General features: G+C 42.1%; 1 protein-coding gene across 9 annotated transcripts in view; it reads left to right on the forward strand.

Annotated features, from left to right (window-relative positions):
- The window catches only part of LOC106581254 (neurofibromin), a 108,471-nt gene that overhangs the window by 26,820 nt on the left and 64,257 nt on the right, over positions 1-17,394 (forward strand). For 7 of the 9 annotated variants that reach the window (XR_001323054.3, XM_082966711.1, XM_014163189.3 and 4 more), the window contains 7 exons: positions 4,292-4,427; positions 5,280-5,342; positions 13,122-13,280; positions 13,437-13,534; positions 13,912-14,058; positions 14,164-14,310; positions 14,432-14,542. Coding sequence is in view for 8 of the 9 variants with exons in the window: in XM_082966711.1 (XP_082822837.1) it covers positions 4,292-4,427; positions 5,280-5,342; positions 13,122-13,280; positions 13,437-13,534; positions 13,912-14,058; positions 14,164-14,310; positions 14,432-14,542 (861 nt within the window). In the remaining variant the exon portion in view is untranslated. The remainder of the gene's footprint in view (positions 1-4,291; positions 4,428-5,279; positions 5,343-13,121; positions 13,281-13,436; positions 13,535-13,911; positions 14,059-14,163; positions 14,311-14,431; positions 14,543-17,394) is intronic. The other 2 variants (XM_014163194.3, XM_014163199.3) reach the window with 1 other exon arrangement.

Here is a 17,394-nt window from a genome sequence, read left to right on the forward strand (position 1 = left end):
CGATTTGAGCAATTTTAGGGGTAACCATTTTTATTGAATATCTGAAACATACAATATACTTGCAGTGAAGCTGCTCAACAACTACATCATACCAGTCATCCAACAGACTCCCATTCAGAGCGACACACAGAAGCATCCATGGTCAAATCCCTGCTCAAGGGCACGTTGACAGATCTCCCACCAGGCCAAAAAACGTGAACCCGAACCCTCCAAGGTTCCCCAATAGCTGACCCAACCATTCGAGACCCCTCCCACAGACCCCCCCCCCCCAAGAAAAACAAAAATACAATTTATTCCATTCCACACCCCCAAGAACCCCCCAATGCACCAACAACCAAGATAATGAACTAAAGAGACAAAAGAAAAAGAGGGGTTGAGTGCTTTTATACAATTGAAGTCAGAAGATTCCATACACCTTAGCCAAGTACATTTAAACTCAGTTTTTCCACATTTCCTGACAATTAATCCTTGTAAAAATTCCCTGTCTTAGGTCAGTTAGGATCACCACTTTATTTTAAGAATGTGAAATGTCAGAATGATAGTAGAGGAAATGAATTATTTCAGCTTTTATTTCTTTCATCACATTCCCAGTGGGTCAGAAGTTTACATACACTCAATTCGTATTTGGTAGCATTGCCTTTACATTGTTTAACTTGGGTCAAACGTTTTGGGTAGCCTTCCACAAGGCTCCCACAATAAATTGGGTGAATTTTGACCCATTCCTCCTGATAGAGCTGGTGTAACTGAGTCAGGTTTGTAGGCCTCCTTGCTTTTTCAGTTCTGCCCACAAATGTTCTATAGGATTGAGCTCAGGGCTTTGTGATGGCCACTCCAATACCTTGACTTTGTTGTCTTTAAGCCATTTTACACAACTTAGGAAGTATGCTTGGGGTCATTGCCCATTTGGAAGACCCATTTGCGACCAAGCTTTAACTTCCTGACTGATGTCTTGAGATGTTGCTTCAATATATCCACATAATTTTCCTACCTCATGAAGCCATCTATTTTGTGAAGTGCACCAGTCCCTCCTGCAGCAAAGAACCCCGCAACATGATGCTGCCACCCCCGTGCTTCACGGTTGGGATGGTGTTCTTCGGCTTGCATGCTAACCCCCTTTTTCCTCCAAACATAACGATGGTCATTATGGCCAAACAGTTCTATTTTTGTTTCATCAGACCAGAGGACATTTCTCCAAAAAGTACAATCTTTGTCCCCATATGCAGTTGCAAACCGTAGTCTGGCTTTTTTAATGGTGGTTTTGGAGCAGTGGCTTCTTCCTTGCTGAGCGGCCTTTTAGGTTATGTCGATATAGGACTCATTTTACTGTGGATATAGATACTTTTGTACCCGTTTCCTCCAGCATCTTCACAAGGTCCTTTGCTGCTGTTCTGGGATTGATTTGCACTTTTCGCACCAAAGTACGATCATCTCTAGGAGACAGAACGCATCTCCTTCCTGAGCGGTATGACGGCTGTGTGGTCCCATGGTGTTTATACTTGCATACTATTGTTTGTACAGATGAATGTGGTACCTTGAGGCGTTTGGAAATTGCTCCCAAGGATGAACCAGACTTGTGGAGGTCTACAATTATTTTTCTGAGATCTTGGCTGATTTCTTTTGATTTTCCCATGATGTCAAGCAAAGAGGCACTGAGTTTGAAGGTAGGCCTTGAAATACATCCACAGGTACACCTCCAAATGATTCAAATGATGTCAATTGTGGCTCAGTTGGTAGAATATGGTGTTTGCAACGCCAGGGTTGTGGGTTTGATTCCCACAGGGGGACCAGTACGGGGGGGAAAAATGTATGAAATGTATGCATTCACTACTGTAAGTCGCTCTGGATAAGAGCGTCTGCTAAATGACTAAAATGTAAATGTAATTAGCCTATCAGAAGTTTCTAAAGCCATGACATCGTTTTCTGGAATTTTCCAAGCTGTTTAAAGGCACAGTCAACTTAGTGTATGTTAACTTCTGACTCACTGGAATTGTGATACAGTGAATTATAAGTGAAATAATCTGTCTGTAAACAATTGTTGGAAAAATGACTGGTGTCATGAACACCGTATAGGTCTTAACCGACTTGCCAAAACTATAGTTTGTTTACAAGAAATTTGTGGAGTGCTTGAAAAACGAGTTTTAATGACTCCAACCTAAGTGTATGTAAACTTACGACTTCAACTGTATTTAATCATCTCAACCCACCCAATTCATTATATAGATAGGCACTTTTTATTTTGTCTAGTCTAGCGTCCCAGATATAGCAAAATATATTTTTGCTCATCTGATTTGAAAAACGAATCGTCAGGAGTAGGCAACGTCATAAGTGAGTAAACTGCGATATGACTAAGGAGTTAAACAGGCAATTTTTTCCATAAATAGACAGGTATTTACCTCTCCATGGTTGCAGGATCTTGTCTATTTTTACAAGTTTTCTATTGAAATTCATTGCGGAGAGCAAATTTATATATTTTGTGAAATGAATACGAAGTATGTCTACTTCACTGTCAGCCCATTTTATAGGTAAACTGCAGGGTAATGTAAGAGTTGTATTTTTAAAGATCCAATACGTAATATTGTACATTTATCATAATTAGGTTTTAGTCCAGAGAGTCCAGAAAAGTTATCTAGATCTTCAATGAGACATTGCAGGGATTTAGCTTGTGGACTTAATATAAAACTTGAGTCATCGCCATACATGGACACCTTTGTTTTTAAGCCTTGGATTTCTAATCCTCTAATGTTGTTATTGGATCTGCTTTTAATAGCTAGCATTTCGATGGCCATAAGGAATAGATATGTTGACAGCGGACACCCTTGTTTAACTCCTCTTGACAATTCAAAACTCTCTGAGAAGTAGCCGTTATTTACTATTTTACACCTGGGGTTGCTATACATTATTTTTATGCATTTTATAAGAGAATAATCGAATTAGAAAAAATCCAGGCATTTATAAATAAAATCCAGTTCTACTTTATCAAATGCCCTTTCAAAATCCGCTATAAATACCAGGTCTGGCTTCTTAGATGTTTCATGATCTATTATTTCTAGTAGTTGTTGTATATTATCTCCAATGTATTGGAGATAATCGGATCAGGATCAGGATGAACAATACCTGATTAAAACCCTTTTTAATTCTGAGCGCTATGCATTTCGCTAGTATTTTTGCATCACAACATTGAAGTGTAAGGGGCCTCCAGTTTTTTTTTAGATAGACTGGGTCTTTATATTTGCCATCTGGGACTTAGAAATCAGACCTTCCTGCTGAGTACCTGACAGACTACCATTTCTATAGGAGTAGTTAAAACAATCTAACAATGGAGCTTTTGGTATCTCAAAAAAGGTTTGACACACCTCTACCGGTATGCCATCAAACCCTGGGGTTTTTCCAGACTGAAAGGATTTAAAAGCCTCAAAGTTCTTCCTCTGTAATTTGGCCTTCGCACTGATCTGATTAGTTAATTTTCAATTTTTTATATTATTTGGAAAGAATTCCTTACCGTAATCTTCATTCAGTGGGAGAGGATGAGACGGAAAAGAGAACGTCTGCCTAAAATAATTTGCTTCCTTTTTTAAAATATTATTCGGAGAATCATAGATTCGTCTTCAGTAACGAGTTTCTGCAAATAAAAAATAAAAAACTGTACTTTTAGTTAATGGATTTCCCTTGTTACTCTTGTCTCTAGCTAGAAACTGCTTTTTTATTATTGATGAATAATGAATTGAATGACCACTGAAGGTACATTTTAAAGGTATCCGAAACAATAAGGGGATTTGCTGAACCTACTGGAAAAATTCAGTTATAAATGATTTTGTCTTAGTTAAATATAGTTGTCCTCCAGTAAACTTTGATTAAATTTCCAATATCCCCATCTACGTGGAAAATCTATAAGAGTTATGTGAAGGCCAATTAGATGATGATCCGATCGCATTCTGTCTCCTATTAAAACATTTTAACCTTTGATGGAAGAGACAAAGTAGTCAAGACTACTAACTTGATTAAGTCTCCTCCATGTATATCTCACTAGGTCAGGGTTTTTTAGTCTCCAAATATACACTATTTCTAATGTGTCCATAATATTTGTGATTTATTTAAAGGCACGGTGATGAGTTTGTAGAGTGACTACCTTTACGGTCCATTGAGGTACTTAATACTTTGTTAAAGTCTCCTACCATAATGATCAACATTTTATTTCAATAGTGAATGACAGTTGTCGGACTTTCCCCTTCCTCTCTCTCTTCCCCCTCCTCTCTTTTTGTCCTCTCCACCCTCCCTCCCTCCCTCTCTGTAGACTTGAACAGTCAGAGAACCTTGACGAGAACCAGCGGAACCTTCTCCAGATCACAGACCGGTTCTTCCTGGCCATTATCAACTCCTCCAGCGAGTTCCCGCCACAGCTACGCAGTGTGTGTCACTGTCTCTACCAGGTAGGTTCATTCCCCACCTCTGGCCTCACGCTGCTCTCTGGGTGGGTGGAGTGTGCTGCTGTCGCCTACACCCTTACAAGCCACTGGCTTTCTTCTTCCACACTGTGCTAATAATGGCACTAGGCCACATCTCTCACTCGCTCTAATACACACACACTGGCACAACCTTCTTACTTTTCTCGGACTTTCCACTAACGTTGCTGCTATACGTACTCTGTCCTCTCCTACGTGTTCGCTCTTCATGTACTGTGACAGAACAGATTAAGGACTCTCCCTTCAATGGTGGCGGTTTGAAAAGGGGGAACATATGCAGATGAATTATCTGACTACAGCAACATCAAGACACCACAAAGCAGCTAGTGTCCCTACTGTCAATACACTGCTTACACACACACCTCCATTTCCATTAAGCCTAACTTTTCCATGAAAGAACATCTCTGTATGGACACACACACTCCACTAGCCTATTTCCTGTTTCCATCTGCATGTCTGATGAGCCGAGACCGCTGCCCTCTGCTTCCACAAAAACGGACTTTCTCTCTATACTGACTTAAAGCAACACATCAAATGTTTCGATATCATAATGAGATGAATGCAGGGTGCTTTGGAACCACTCATGTTTTTTGTTGGACACAACACCAAAATCGCACAGAACGTGAAGCTGATGCATATCGATGTCCCTTCGCTCGATACAATCCCATACTACTACCATTGTGCTAAAATCTGCCTGTAAAAAACATGCGCGTGCACACGCACGCACACACAATGCTGGTCAGTAGTAGGGCTGTGCTGGCGGCTGCTCTTGTGTGTGTGTGGTGCTGTGACCTGTTTGTGCTCATCTCTGTTCTGTAGGCTACTTGCCACTCTCTACTGACTAAAGCCACAGTTAAAGACACAAAGGAAAACAAAGAAGCAGTAAGTTCAGAGAACTTTTTCCTCAGCCCCTTTATTTTCAAAAGCAAAAATAACTTTGTTACCTTTTTATTAAAAAAGAAATAAATAGTTATGGTACTAATAGTGGCGCAAACTTACTTGCTTCCATTTTCTATTAACAACTCTGAGAAACCAGTGCATTCTGTTACAGCAGGGGTGTCAAACTCATTCTCAGGAGAGCCTGGTGTCTGCTGCTTTTTGGTTTTTCCTTTCAGTTAAGACCTAGACAACCAGGTGAGTGTAGTTCTTTACTAATTACTGATCTTAATTAATCAATCAAGTACAAGGGAGGAGTGAAAACCAACACACTAGGCCCTCCGTGAAATGAGTTTGACACGTGCTTTAGTCTCTTTCTCTCCTCCAGACAGATGGGTTTTGGGATTGGAATGGGTGGAACAGTGTTTCTCTGAATGTTTCTAGAGGCTGAATTTGGCTGCAGTGGACATGAACACATCACCAGAGGGACAGTTTTCTATGGTGCACTTCTTTCTGCGTTGCTGCAGTGCATATACAGTGGAATGTTACGTAGTAAAGTATTGTTTTTATTTATTTACATTTTTTTATCTTTTTATTTAACTAGGCAAGCCGGTTTAGAACAAATTCTTATTTACAATGACGCACTGCACCGGGCAAACCCGAATGACGCTGGGCCAATTGTGCGCCGCCCTTTGGAACTCCCAAATCATGGCCGGTTGTGATACAGTCTGGAATCGAACCAGGGTGTCTGTAGTGACGCCTCAAGCATTGAGATGCAGTGCCTTAGATTATAATATGTTTTAGAACTATAAAGGTTTTTAAGTGGCTTTGCAGAGATGGATAGTGTGACATAGTTAGCTTGCAGGGAAATGTTGGTTGCTGGGGTCTCTTGTCTCTCTCTCTCTTTCTGCCTCTGTCTGTCCTCTCCCTCATCTCCTCTCCTGGCCCTTTCTGTAGCAGAGTAACACAGTCATCTTGCTTAGTGATTGCGGTGGTTTTATGTCCGTTGTATTTGGGCCATATACTGTATAGGGCCTATTTGAAATTGGTTTATTGCACTTGTACCAAAGATTTGAATCTAAAGGCCTAGGTGAAGTGAGGATTGTCTGTCTTGTTTACATGCATGTTGGTGTCTGTCTTGTGGACTATGGTTATAAGTTATTGCTCTGTAAAACACTGTGTGTCTGGCTGATCACCTGTGGGCCATTTTTCTGCTTTGCTCTGGGAGTCATTGCTCAATATCTCCATGTATTCGCTGTTGTTTTTTAGGCAGGGGAAATTCAATGTCATTTGTTACCCCTTCTTTTTTCTGTCGCGCTTTAAAGTGGAATCATATCAGTCAAAAATATCAAAATCCCAATTAGTGTTCCAAAACCAACTTTATAAGAGCTGTTAAAAATAGGTTATATTTAACTCAAAAGTCCATGATTTACAGTCACGCATTGTTGGCTGAATAGATGGAAGCAGTTCTATGTATGATTTAATATAAATCACCAATACATTTCTTGGTAGTCCAAAAAATACTGCTATCAGGTTGTAAATCACATCTGGTCGGGTACATTGTTTGCTACATCCACCCATTCGAGATGTTTCAATCACCCAATATTTTGAACAAAAATGGACGACTGTAACGAAGGCTGAGAATGTCAACACAATCAAACTAGCAAGGGCAATGATCAGAAGTCCGCCATAACGGGGCTAATAGGCTAGTGCACGTGTCAAACTCAATAGGACACACAAGCGAGTATAAATGAGTAAACATTTGAGTCATCTACTTTATGAAATTACAGCCTGATGAGTCTCGCATCAGTTCATTTAACTTCAATTGAATATAACTTCAATTGCGCTGCGTTCGTTTGCCCCGGTTACAGCGCTCAGCCGAGGGGAAGTGTACAGACAAGCCACAGCATATTATGCATCTGCAAGCACAGCAGCGAAGGTTGGACAAATATGATTTATATCTTTGTTTTAATATGTTAAAATGCTATATACAGCATCGTATGTACATAAGTGGATATTTATAAAGGGACACATTTTTTCTAAGAAAACAATGGCCAGTTTGGGTCTTTTTTTGTAAAGGCAAAAAGGATATGTCTGGCCCGCAAATTTGTTGTGTTTTGTCAATATGGCCCGTGCGCTGATTTGAGTTTGACACCCCTGGGCTAGCATACCTATTTATGTATGTAGCTATTTATTTATTTCGCTTAAAACACAGAGCATAACATTAGCTAGGTAGCTAGCTAGCTGCTGGGAGGATGACATGTCATTGGAAGAGTGGGGTGAGCGACCGACTTTTACCACTCATCGTTTTTCGATGGCTACAGCTAGAAATGAAGGTACCATTTTTAGTTAATTCGCAGAAAATGTGAATCGCTTTGCTAGCTATGCTGAACATGAATGACTGTTATCCACAGTTATCAGGGGTGCGTGCTTAGTCCCCTCCTGTACTCCCTGTTCCCCCATGACTGTGTGGCCAAACACGACTCCAACACCATCATTAAGTTTGCTGACGACACAACAGTGGTAGGCCTGATCACCTACAATGAAGAGACAGCCTATCGGGAGGAGGTCAGAGACCTGGCAGTGTGGTGCCAGGACAACAACCTCTCCCTCAATGTGAGCAAGAAAAAGGAGCTGATCGTGGACTACAGGAAAAGGAGGGCCGAACAGGCCCCCACAAACATCGACGGGGCTGAAGTGGAGCCAGTCGAGTTTCAAGTTCCTTGGTGTCCACATCACCAACGATCTGTCATGGTCCAAACATGCCAAGACAGTCATGACGAGTGCGCTACAACACCTATTGCCCTTCAGGAGACTGAAGAGATTTGGCAATAGTACCCAGATCCTCAAAGTTCTACAGCTGTATCATCGAGAGCATCCTGACCGGTTGCATCACCGCCTGGTATAGCAACTGCTCGGCATCTGACCGTAAGGCACTACAGAGGGTAGTGCGTATGGCCCAGTCCATCACTGGGGCCAAGCTTCCTGCCATCCAGGACCTATATACTAGGCGGTATCAGAGGAAGGTCCCAAAAATTGTCAGACTCCAGTCACCCAAGTCATAGACTCCAGTCACCCAAGTCATAGACTCCAGTCACCCAAGTCATAGACTCCAGTCACCCAAGTCATAGACTCCAGTCACCCAAGTCATAGACTCCAGTCACCCAAGTCATAGACTCCAGTCACCCAAGTCATAGACTCCAGTCACCCAAGTCATAGACTCCAGTCACCCAAGTCATAGACTCCAGTCACCCAAGTCATAGACTCCAGTCACCCAAGTCATAGACTCCAGTCACCCAAGTCATAGACTCCAGTCACCCAAGTCATAGACTGTTCTCTCTGCTACCACATGGCAAGAGGTACCGGAGTGCCAAGTCTAGGACCAAAATGCTCCTTAACAGCTTCTAACCCAAAGCCATAAGACTGCTGAACAATTAATCAAATGGCTACCCGGACTATTTACACTGACACCCCCTCCCCCCCTTTGATTTTACACTGCTGCTACTCGCTGTTTATTATCTATCCATAGTCTCTTTACCCCCTGTATATAGCCTCGTTGTTGTCATTTTCTTGTTACTTTTTCCCCCCAGTAGTTTATTTAATAAAGATTTTCTTAAGTCTTTCTTGAACTGCATTGTTGGTTATGATTATATCTGTTGTATTTGGCGCATGTGACAAATAAAATTTGATTAGATATCTCTTAGTTGTCAATCAAATGTGTTTGGTGATCGATCAAATGGGCGGGCAGGCAAGTTCCCATGCAGTTGTCAAAATGTAGGTTGGTTCAAGAATGCATTGGCAGGCAAGCTGCAGAAGGATGAGCAGGCTACTATTCCCCATCGTTTATCATTGCAATTTTGGCGGCCAACTAGCAAGTTTGAGAGGATTTATCTAATGTTCCCTCTTCAGATTTGAGCTCATCTCGCTCTGGCTAGCATAAGTTCTTGATCTTGTTGTTTATGTGCATAGGCAACTGATTAAGAGGGCATACCTTTTCATGGTTGTTAGCTTAATAAAACTAAGTTCCAAAATGTAAGAAGACTCCCATGGTATTTACATATTTGCAGAAATCCATTCAGGTGGCTTTTGGCGAGTAACGTTCTAAAGTTGCGCTGTTGCTACTGCCTGTAAACACACAGTCCAGTTCAAAGTGAATGTTGGCAGGCTTCTGTGGAAAATAGCTTATTTTCATATAGACCTACTGTATTGCTCTGATTGGCTATGGCACACCGGTCTGCCTAGACGCCGGTCCTGGACAAGACCGATGTTTATATTAGGTTTTATTTACTGCAGTGTCTATTAATTGTCCAAACACATGGCTGCTTTCCCACTCTATATTGCTATAGAATTTTCATGTGCGTTACTATACGTTATTCCCAAACATTGTATGAAAATGTGAAAATTACCATATCTAAGTGCTCACTTGTCAGAAAATGTAAAATAAATATTGTCATTCATCCTGGGGGTGTAAATGAACAGATTTTAATAAGATTTTATGTTGATAAAACGTAGTCAGTTCCACTTTAAAATCAAGCTTGTCCTCCTGCTGGCATTTAGTTTGTTTTTCAAAGGCTTAATTTCCATCAAAGCTTTATTTTAAAATGTCCTCTCTTAGCTACACAAGTCCAGAGAGGAAGACATATGAATACAAATAATAATTCATATTGTGGTAAAAGTTTTGTCGAGATTACGAGATAATCAAAAGTACCATTCATCATCCATTAATTTGTTCAGATGCTCAACCACCTCAAGGAGCCCTGTGGCTGTGTTGATCGCAATGATGTAAGCCTTGAACGATGCCTGACAGGCAGCACTGTCTCCAGGCTGCATTCTTCTCCTAAGACCACAGCCAATTGCATGCTAATTAGCTATGTAGTCTTGTTAGCTAGCTTATTACTTATGTTGGTTGTTAGCTTGCATAACTGATATGTGTATAATTATAAGGGACACTTCATGTTTTGTGCATAATATTGAAATTCACAGTGGGCTCCTTGCAGACAGCCTACAAGGCAGCAGCCTGACTGCTAATCTGCCTGCAAGGAGCTTTACCTATGAAACAGCCAACGAGGCACAATCCTGATTTATCAGCCTCTGATGCTGCTGTTGAATCAGATCAAGCTCTGAGGCTGAAATTTAATCTGATCAGCCTGTTAGGAATGGAGCTCACCCACTCAACAAATGTAAATATTATCCATTTAAACGTGAAGTGTTCCTTATGCATGTTATACACTTCAGTTATGCCAGCTGTCGTGTCTTTGGCATCATTAAAACTGAAGACGTATTTATCAAATAACTCTCTAATTATTATTATTATTATTATGCGATTAACCTGATTAATCATGTAACTGTAATTAACTAGGAAGTTGGGGCACCAAGGAAAATATTCAGATTACAAAGTTATAATTTTTCTAATATAACTTTCAGATATTTTAATATCTGATCAATTAGTCTTCGAATTAATGAATTATTTACCTCACATTAGTCTCATTCCAAACGTTGTAAATTGTTGGTTATCTGCATGAACCCAGTCTTCACTATGAGTCATCCATACATCAATTGTCTTAAAATCATTGATTTACTAACTAGGTAATTCACAGAAATGTATAACAAAAACAAACAAAGTAGATATGGTTACAAAGAAATGATAGGGGAATGTGCCCTAGTGGGCTAAACCGGCATGGCGGCTTGTTCGACAAAAGGGGAGTGGGGGTCAGCTGACAAGGCACTACAGAGTTGATAATTATAACAATTGAAATGCTAATCCTTTGCACATGAACGCTCACTCATTCAGGAACAATTGCAATCAATATATATATTTACGCTCAGTGTGTCGTCGGGATCTCTGTTGAAAAGTTTGTTTCTGTTGGAGAGTCTGTCCTCCCTCTCTCGCTCTCTGTCGTGGTTAGAATGGATAGTTCAGAGTGACATTCATTCATGTTGTTATAGATAGATGTTTCGGCGGTTGTCGGTCTTCGCGTTCAATGATACCGAATTCCTAGCTGCAGACTAGTAATTAATATCAAAGACTTGTTCTTATTCTGTCAGTATCGATAGTCTAAGAGTTTAACCACGTGGTATGGTTAGAAGTTCAGCAAGAGAAGTGCATGGTCTGCAACCCTTAGCCATCTCGTAATTGAGGTAAGCTTGGTCTCCTCTCAAAACTTGGCCCTCTCGTTATCGAGGTAAGCTGGTGTCCTCTCAAACCTTGGCCCTCTCGTTATCGAGGTAAGCTGGTCTCCTCTCAAACCTTGGCCCTCTCGTTATCGAGGTAAGCTGGTCTGGTGATAGAAAACCTAGGTGGGGGTTTTATTCGGGACATAGAAAAAGGCTGTCTCGTGACGCCAGGTCCTGTCTGTCCCCCTGGGGGCGTGCCAATGACTTAGTGAAACTTTAAACAGAAATACAATTCTCTCACATTAACATCATTACATAGCATCCCATCATCTCACAAATAGCTTCATACTTATTCATTCGTTTTATACAACCATTAGATGTAAGTCTCATACCTGAGACTCTTCTATAAACATGGTTATGGTAATGTTGCCGTATTGTGTCTCATGAGTTTCACAAAATTGTACCAAACGGACCAGTTCGTAGCTGGATTCTTCACCGATCTTTTCTACCTTCTCCAGAACATAAATGTCGTTCGGTTCTCCAGTTCTGGGAGGTGGAAGAAATTCCTTTGTTCTCTCTATGAAACTCTCTCTATACTGTGGCCATGAGGAGAGGGTCTCCTCATAGGAATTTTCGACCTCTTCTGACCACAGCAGCCTGGGTGTGGGAGACAGAGGTAGGGGGATGGTGCATAGAAAAGGGCTGGTGCAGAGGGAGGGGGAAATAGTGCTCGCTGTACCCAAAGAGGGCAACGTCATGACACAGCTAACAACAATCTATCTAACAAGACTACCGAGCTAACTCACTAGCTTGTTAGCTCTCAAGACTAGCCAAGTTAGCAGCTTTGTAAGGGAGTTAAGGGACGTTTAGAGCATCTTGTAAGGCATCGTTGAGGGCTTAAATGCCCCACCAGGGCTTAGCTCCCTCACAAGCTCATAGCTCAAGGTAAGGGACATTTAGCTTGCTAACATTCTAACTAATAAACTGATAATGATCTCCAAACACAAATGAAAGCATGATGTTAGCATGAGTTGTATTATTGCTTATTGTAGCAATCAATAAAAACGTATGCACTGATCCACCGTGGGCTCTGCCGCCTCAGCCACACAGTCAATCTATCATCAATTGGGGCGGCAGGTAGCCTAGTGGTTAGAGCGTTGGGCCAGTCACCGAAAGGTTGCTAGATCAAATCCCAGAGCTGACAAGGTAAAAATCTGTCGTTCTGCCCCATGAACAAAGCAGTTAACCCACTGTTCCTAGGCCGTCATTGTAAATAAGAATTTGTTCTTAACTGACTTGCCTAGTTAAAGGTTAAATAAAAATAGATAGAAATCAATACGTCCATTTCTTTTTAACCACTTTTGTTATAGTGATCATGAGATAAATAAGTTGTGATCTCACCATAACGAGGCATTTTTTTTCTGGAAGTTCTCTCTGTACTTAGCTCTTTCCTTTTTCCTCTGTCGCCCTCCCCCTCTCTTGCACTCTTACTCTTTCTCTCTCGCTTGTGCTCTGGCTGGCTTTGAGAAAGGTGGTGTGAGATCTTCTCTGTCATGTTGTACAAGCATCTAACTTTCTAATTTCCTTTCCTTTCGTGTTTTCTCTCCACTCTGTTCCAACTCCTCATCCTGCTCTCCTCCCTCCCCCTTTTCCGCCCTCCTTTTCCTTCAGGTGGTGAGCCAGCGTTTCCCCCAGAACAGTATAGGGGCGGTGGGCAGTGCCATGTTCCTGCGCTTCATCAACCCTGCCATCGTGTCACCCTACGAGGCAGGCATCCTGGATGAGAAGCCCCCACCCAGCATAGAGAGAGGACTAAAGCTCATGTCCAAGGTATGGTTTGGGAGATTCCATCTTCCTAAAATAAGCACCTTGCGTGAAAATGACAGTAGTGGTTTTGACCAAAATAGTTTGATAAAATAATTGTAAAAAATGTATTATATTTATTACCTTTGATTTTAGTTAAGTTGCTCTCTGTTTTGTTCTCAGATCCTCCAGAGCATTGCCAACCACGTGTTGTTTACCAAAGAGGAGCACATGAGGCCTTTTAACGACTTTGTGAAAAGCAACTTTGATGCAGCCAGGCGGTAAGTTAGGTTGAAGATGACAACGGGTTTCTTGTATAACTCTTTGCAACAATGGGAACAGCTATGCTAGTTAGCAATGTGTCCGTTACCAGATTTGTGACGACGTCTTGAACTGTATATTTTTACGCCGTAAGTCAGAATTATTTTAAGACCAGCAAAACTTCTGATAAAAAATCCCCACTTTCAAAGCAGATAAAATCACAAACTGCTCTCTCAGTATCCTGAAAAGCAGGAAATTATCGGAGTCCCGACTTTCTCTTATGAAGCTGAGAATTACTCACCTGGACTCATTTTCTAATATGTTACAGATATTTGTAATATATTTCCAGTTCTGTAATTAACCATTCACTCTGTGATCCCTCCATATTGCCCTGTAGGTTCTTCTTGGACATAGCTTCTGACTCTCCTCCCAGTGACTCAGTCAACCACAGCCTGTCCTTCATCAGTGATGGCAACGTTCTGGCCCTCCATAGGCTGCTGTGGAACAACCAGGAGAGGATTGGACAGTACCTCTCCAGCAACAGGTCAGTAACTCTCTCACACACACACACAATGAGTCACCAATCATCATGTTTTGTGCACTACCAGTATAGCCCTCAGTCTGACAGCGGCCTCTCCCCATTCCATAGGGACCACAAGGCAGTGGGCAGGCGGCCGTTTGACAAGATGGCCACCCTCCTGGCCTATCTGGGGCCCCCCGAGCACAAACCTGTTGCCGACACCCACTGGTCCAGCCTCAACCTCACCAGCTCCAAGTTTGAGGAGTTTATGACCAGGTAACTGTTCTCCTAGTGTACAGTTAGTCTGTAAAATGTTCTAAGACACTCAGGATGCCAGCAGTTGGTGAGTGGAGTTGATTCAGAAGAATTCTATTGTCTGTTTGTCCCTGATTTCTAGGCACCAGGTCCATGAGAAAGACGAGTTTAAAGCCCTGAAGACCCTCAACATCTTCTACCAGGCTGGAACCTCCAAGAATGGCAACCCTGTCTTCTACTATATTGCTCGCAGGTAAGACCTGGCCAAGGAGTGTACTGTATGTTAGTGTTGCTGTCTACATACAGTGCATTGGGAAAGTATTCAGACCTCTTCCCTTTTTCCACATTTTGTTATGTTACAGCATTATTCTAAAATGGATTAAATAAATAAAAACATCCTCACCAATCTACACACAATACCCCATAATGACACAGCAAAAACGGGTTTTTAGAAATGTTTGAAAATGTATTAAAAATAAAAAACAAATACCTTATTTATGTAAATATTCAGATCCTTTGCTTTGAAACTCGAAATTGACCTAAGGTGCATCTTGTTTCCATTGATCATCCTTGAGATGTTTCTACTACTTGATTGCAGTCCACCTGTGGTAAATTCATTTGATTGGACATGATTTGGAAAGGCACATACCTGTCTATATATGGTCCCACAGTTGACAGTGCATGTCAGAGCAAAAACCAAACCATGAGGTCGAAGGAATTGTCTATAAAGCTCCGAGACAGGATTGTGTCGAGGCACAGATCTGGGGAAGGGTACTAAAAAATGTTTGCAGCATTGAAGGTCCCCAAAAACACAGTGGCATCCATCATTCGTAAAATGGAAGAAGTTTGGAACCACCAAGACTCTTCCTAGAGCTGGCTGTCCGGCCAAACTGAGCAATCGTGGGAGAAGGGCCTTGGTCAGGGAGGTGACCAAGAACCTGATGGTCACTCTGACAGAGCTCCAGAGTTTCTCTGTGGAGATGGGAGAACCTTCCAGAAGGACAACCATCTCTGCAGCACTCTACCAATCAGGCCTTTAGAAAGATGAACGGCACAAAGTACAGAGAGATCCTTGATGAAAACAGTCTCAGGACCTCAGACTGGGGCGAAGGTTCACCTTCCAACAGGACAATGACCTTAAGCACACAGCCAAGACAATGCAGGAGTGGCTTTGGGACAAGTCTGTGAATGTCCATGAGTGGCCCAGCCAGAGCCTGGACTTGAACCCGATCGAACATCCCTGGAGAGACCTGAAAACAGCTGTGCAGCAACGCTCCCCATCCAACCTGACAGCGCTAGAGAGGATCTGCAGAGAAGAATGGGAGAAACTCCCCAAATACAGGTGTGCCAAGCTTGTAGGATCATACCAAAGAGTACTCAAGGCTGTAATCGGTGCCAAAGGTGTTTCAACAAAGTACTGAGTAAAGCCTGTAATGTTACAAAATGTGGAAAAAGGGAATGGGTCTGAATACTTTCCAAATGCTCTCTACCTCTGTCTGTAAGGTGTGTGGTAGGAAGGGAGTCAGTTTCTGGCCAAACGGTCGTGTGTGTGTGTGTGTGTGTGTGTGTGTGTGTGTGTGTGTGTGTGTGTGTGCGTGTGCGCGTACGCACATTAGGGGCTTAAAGTGGAACTGACATCATTTTAGCAACATTAAATCTTGTTAAAATCTATTCATATACACCCATAGGAAAAATATGATGCCTTTTTTTATTTTTCGCTTTTTATGACAAGCATGCACTTAGATATGGTCAATTTTGCGTTTTCATACATTTTATAAAATGTTTGGGAATGACGTAGAGTAAGGCAATGTTGAAAATTCTGTACCAATATATAAAACGGCAAAGCAGCCGTGCATTTGGCACACGAGCCTGCCTTCATACTGCCTGTAAAAACACACAGCTCAACATTAGATCCTTATAAAGCCTTTGCCGAAAGTCACAAAATACACCTGATTTGAATTAATGCTAATATGTAAATACACTACATGAGCAAAAGTATGTGGGCACCTGTTCGTCGAACATCTCATTCTAAAATCATGGGTGTTCATTTGGAGTTGGTCCCCCCTTTTGCTGCTGTAACAGCCTCCGCTCTTCTGGAAAGGCTTTCCACTAGATTACATTTACGTCATTTAGCAAACGCTCTTATCCAGAGCGACTTACAAAATACACTAGATGTTGGGACATTGCTGCGGGGACTTGATTCCATTCAGCCACGGGCATTAGTGAGGTTGGGCGATTAGTGAGGTTAGGCCTGGCTCGCAGTCGGCGTTCCAATTCGTCCCTAAGGTATTTGATGGGGTTGAGGTCAGGGATCTAGACTGGCCAGTCAAGTTCTTCCACACTGATCTTGACAAACCATTTCTAAACTCAGCAAAAAAAGAAATTCTTTCAAAGATGGTTCGTAAAAATCCAAATAACTTCACAGATCTTCATTGTAAAGGGTTTAAACACTGTTTCCTATGCTTGTTCTATGAATGATAAACAATTAACATGCACCTGTGGAACGGTCGTTAAGACACTAACAGCTTACAGACGGTAGGCAATTAAGGTGACAATTATGAAAACTTAGGATGCTAAAGAGGCCTTTCTACTGACTCTGGAAAAACACCAAAAAGACGCCCAGGGTCCCTGCTCATCTGCGTGAATGTGCCTTAGGCATGTTGCAAGGAGGTATGAGGACTGCAGATGTGGCCAGGGCAATAAATTGCAATGTCCGTACTGTGAGACGCCTAAGACAGCGCTACAAGCCAGACAGCTGATCGTCCTCGCAGTGGCATACCATGTGTTATAATACTGTGCAGGTGTTGTTACATCACCTACGGGACAGCTACAGGATAGCAACAACAACTGCCCGAGTTACACCAGGCACGCACAATCCCTCCATCAGTGCTCAGACTGTCTGCAATAGCCTGAGAGAGGCTGGACTGAGGGCTTGTAGGCCTGTTGTAAGGCAGGTCCTCACCAGACATCACCGGCAACAACGTCGCCTATGGGCACAAACCCACCGTCGCTGGACCAGACAGGACTGGGAAAAATTGCTCTTCACTGGCGAGTCGCAGTTTTGTCTCACCGGGGGTGATGGTCGGATTCGCGTTTATTGACGAA

The sequence above is a fragment of the Salmo salar genome, chromosome 20 (assembly GCF_965601325.2).
Source record: "Salmo salar chromosome 20, fSalSal1, whole genome shotgun sequence".
Lineage (NCBI taxonomy): Eukaryota > Metazoa > Chordata > Actinopteri > Salmoniformes > Salmonidae > Salmo > Salmo salar.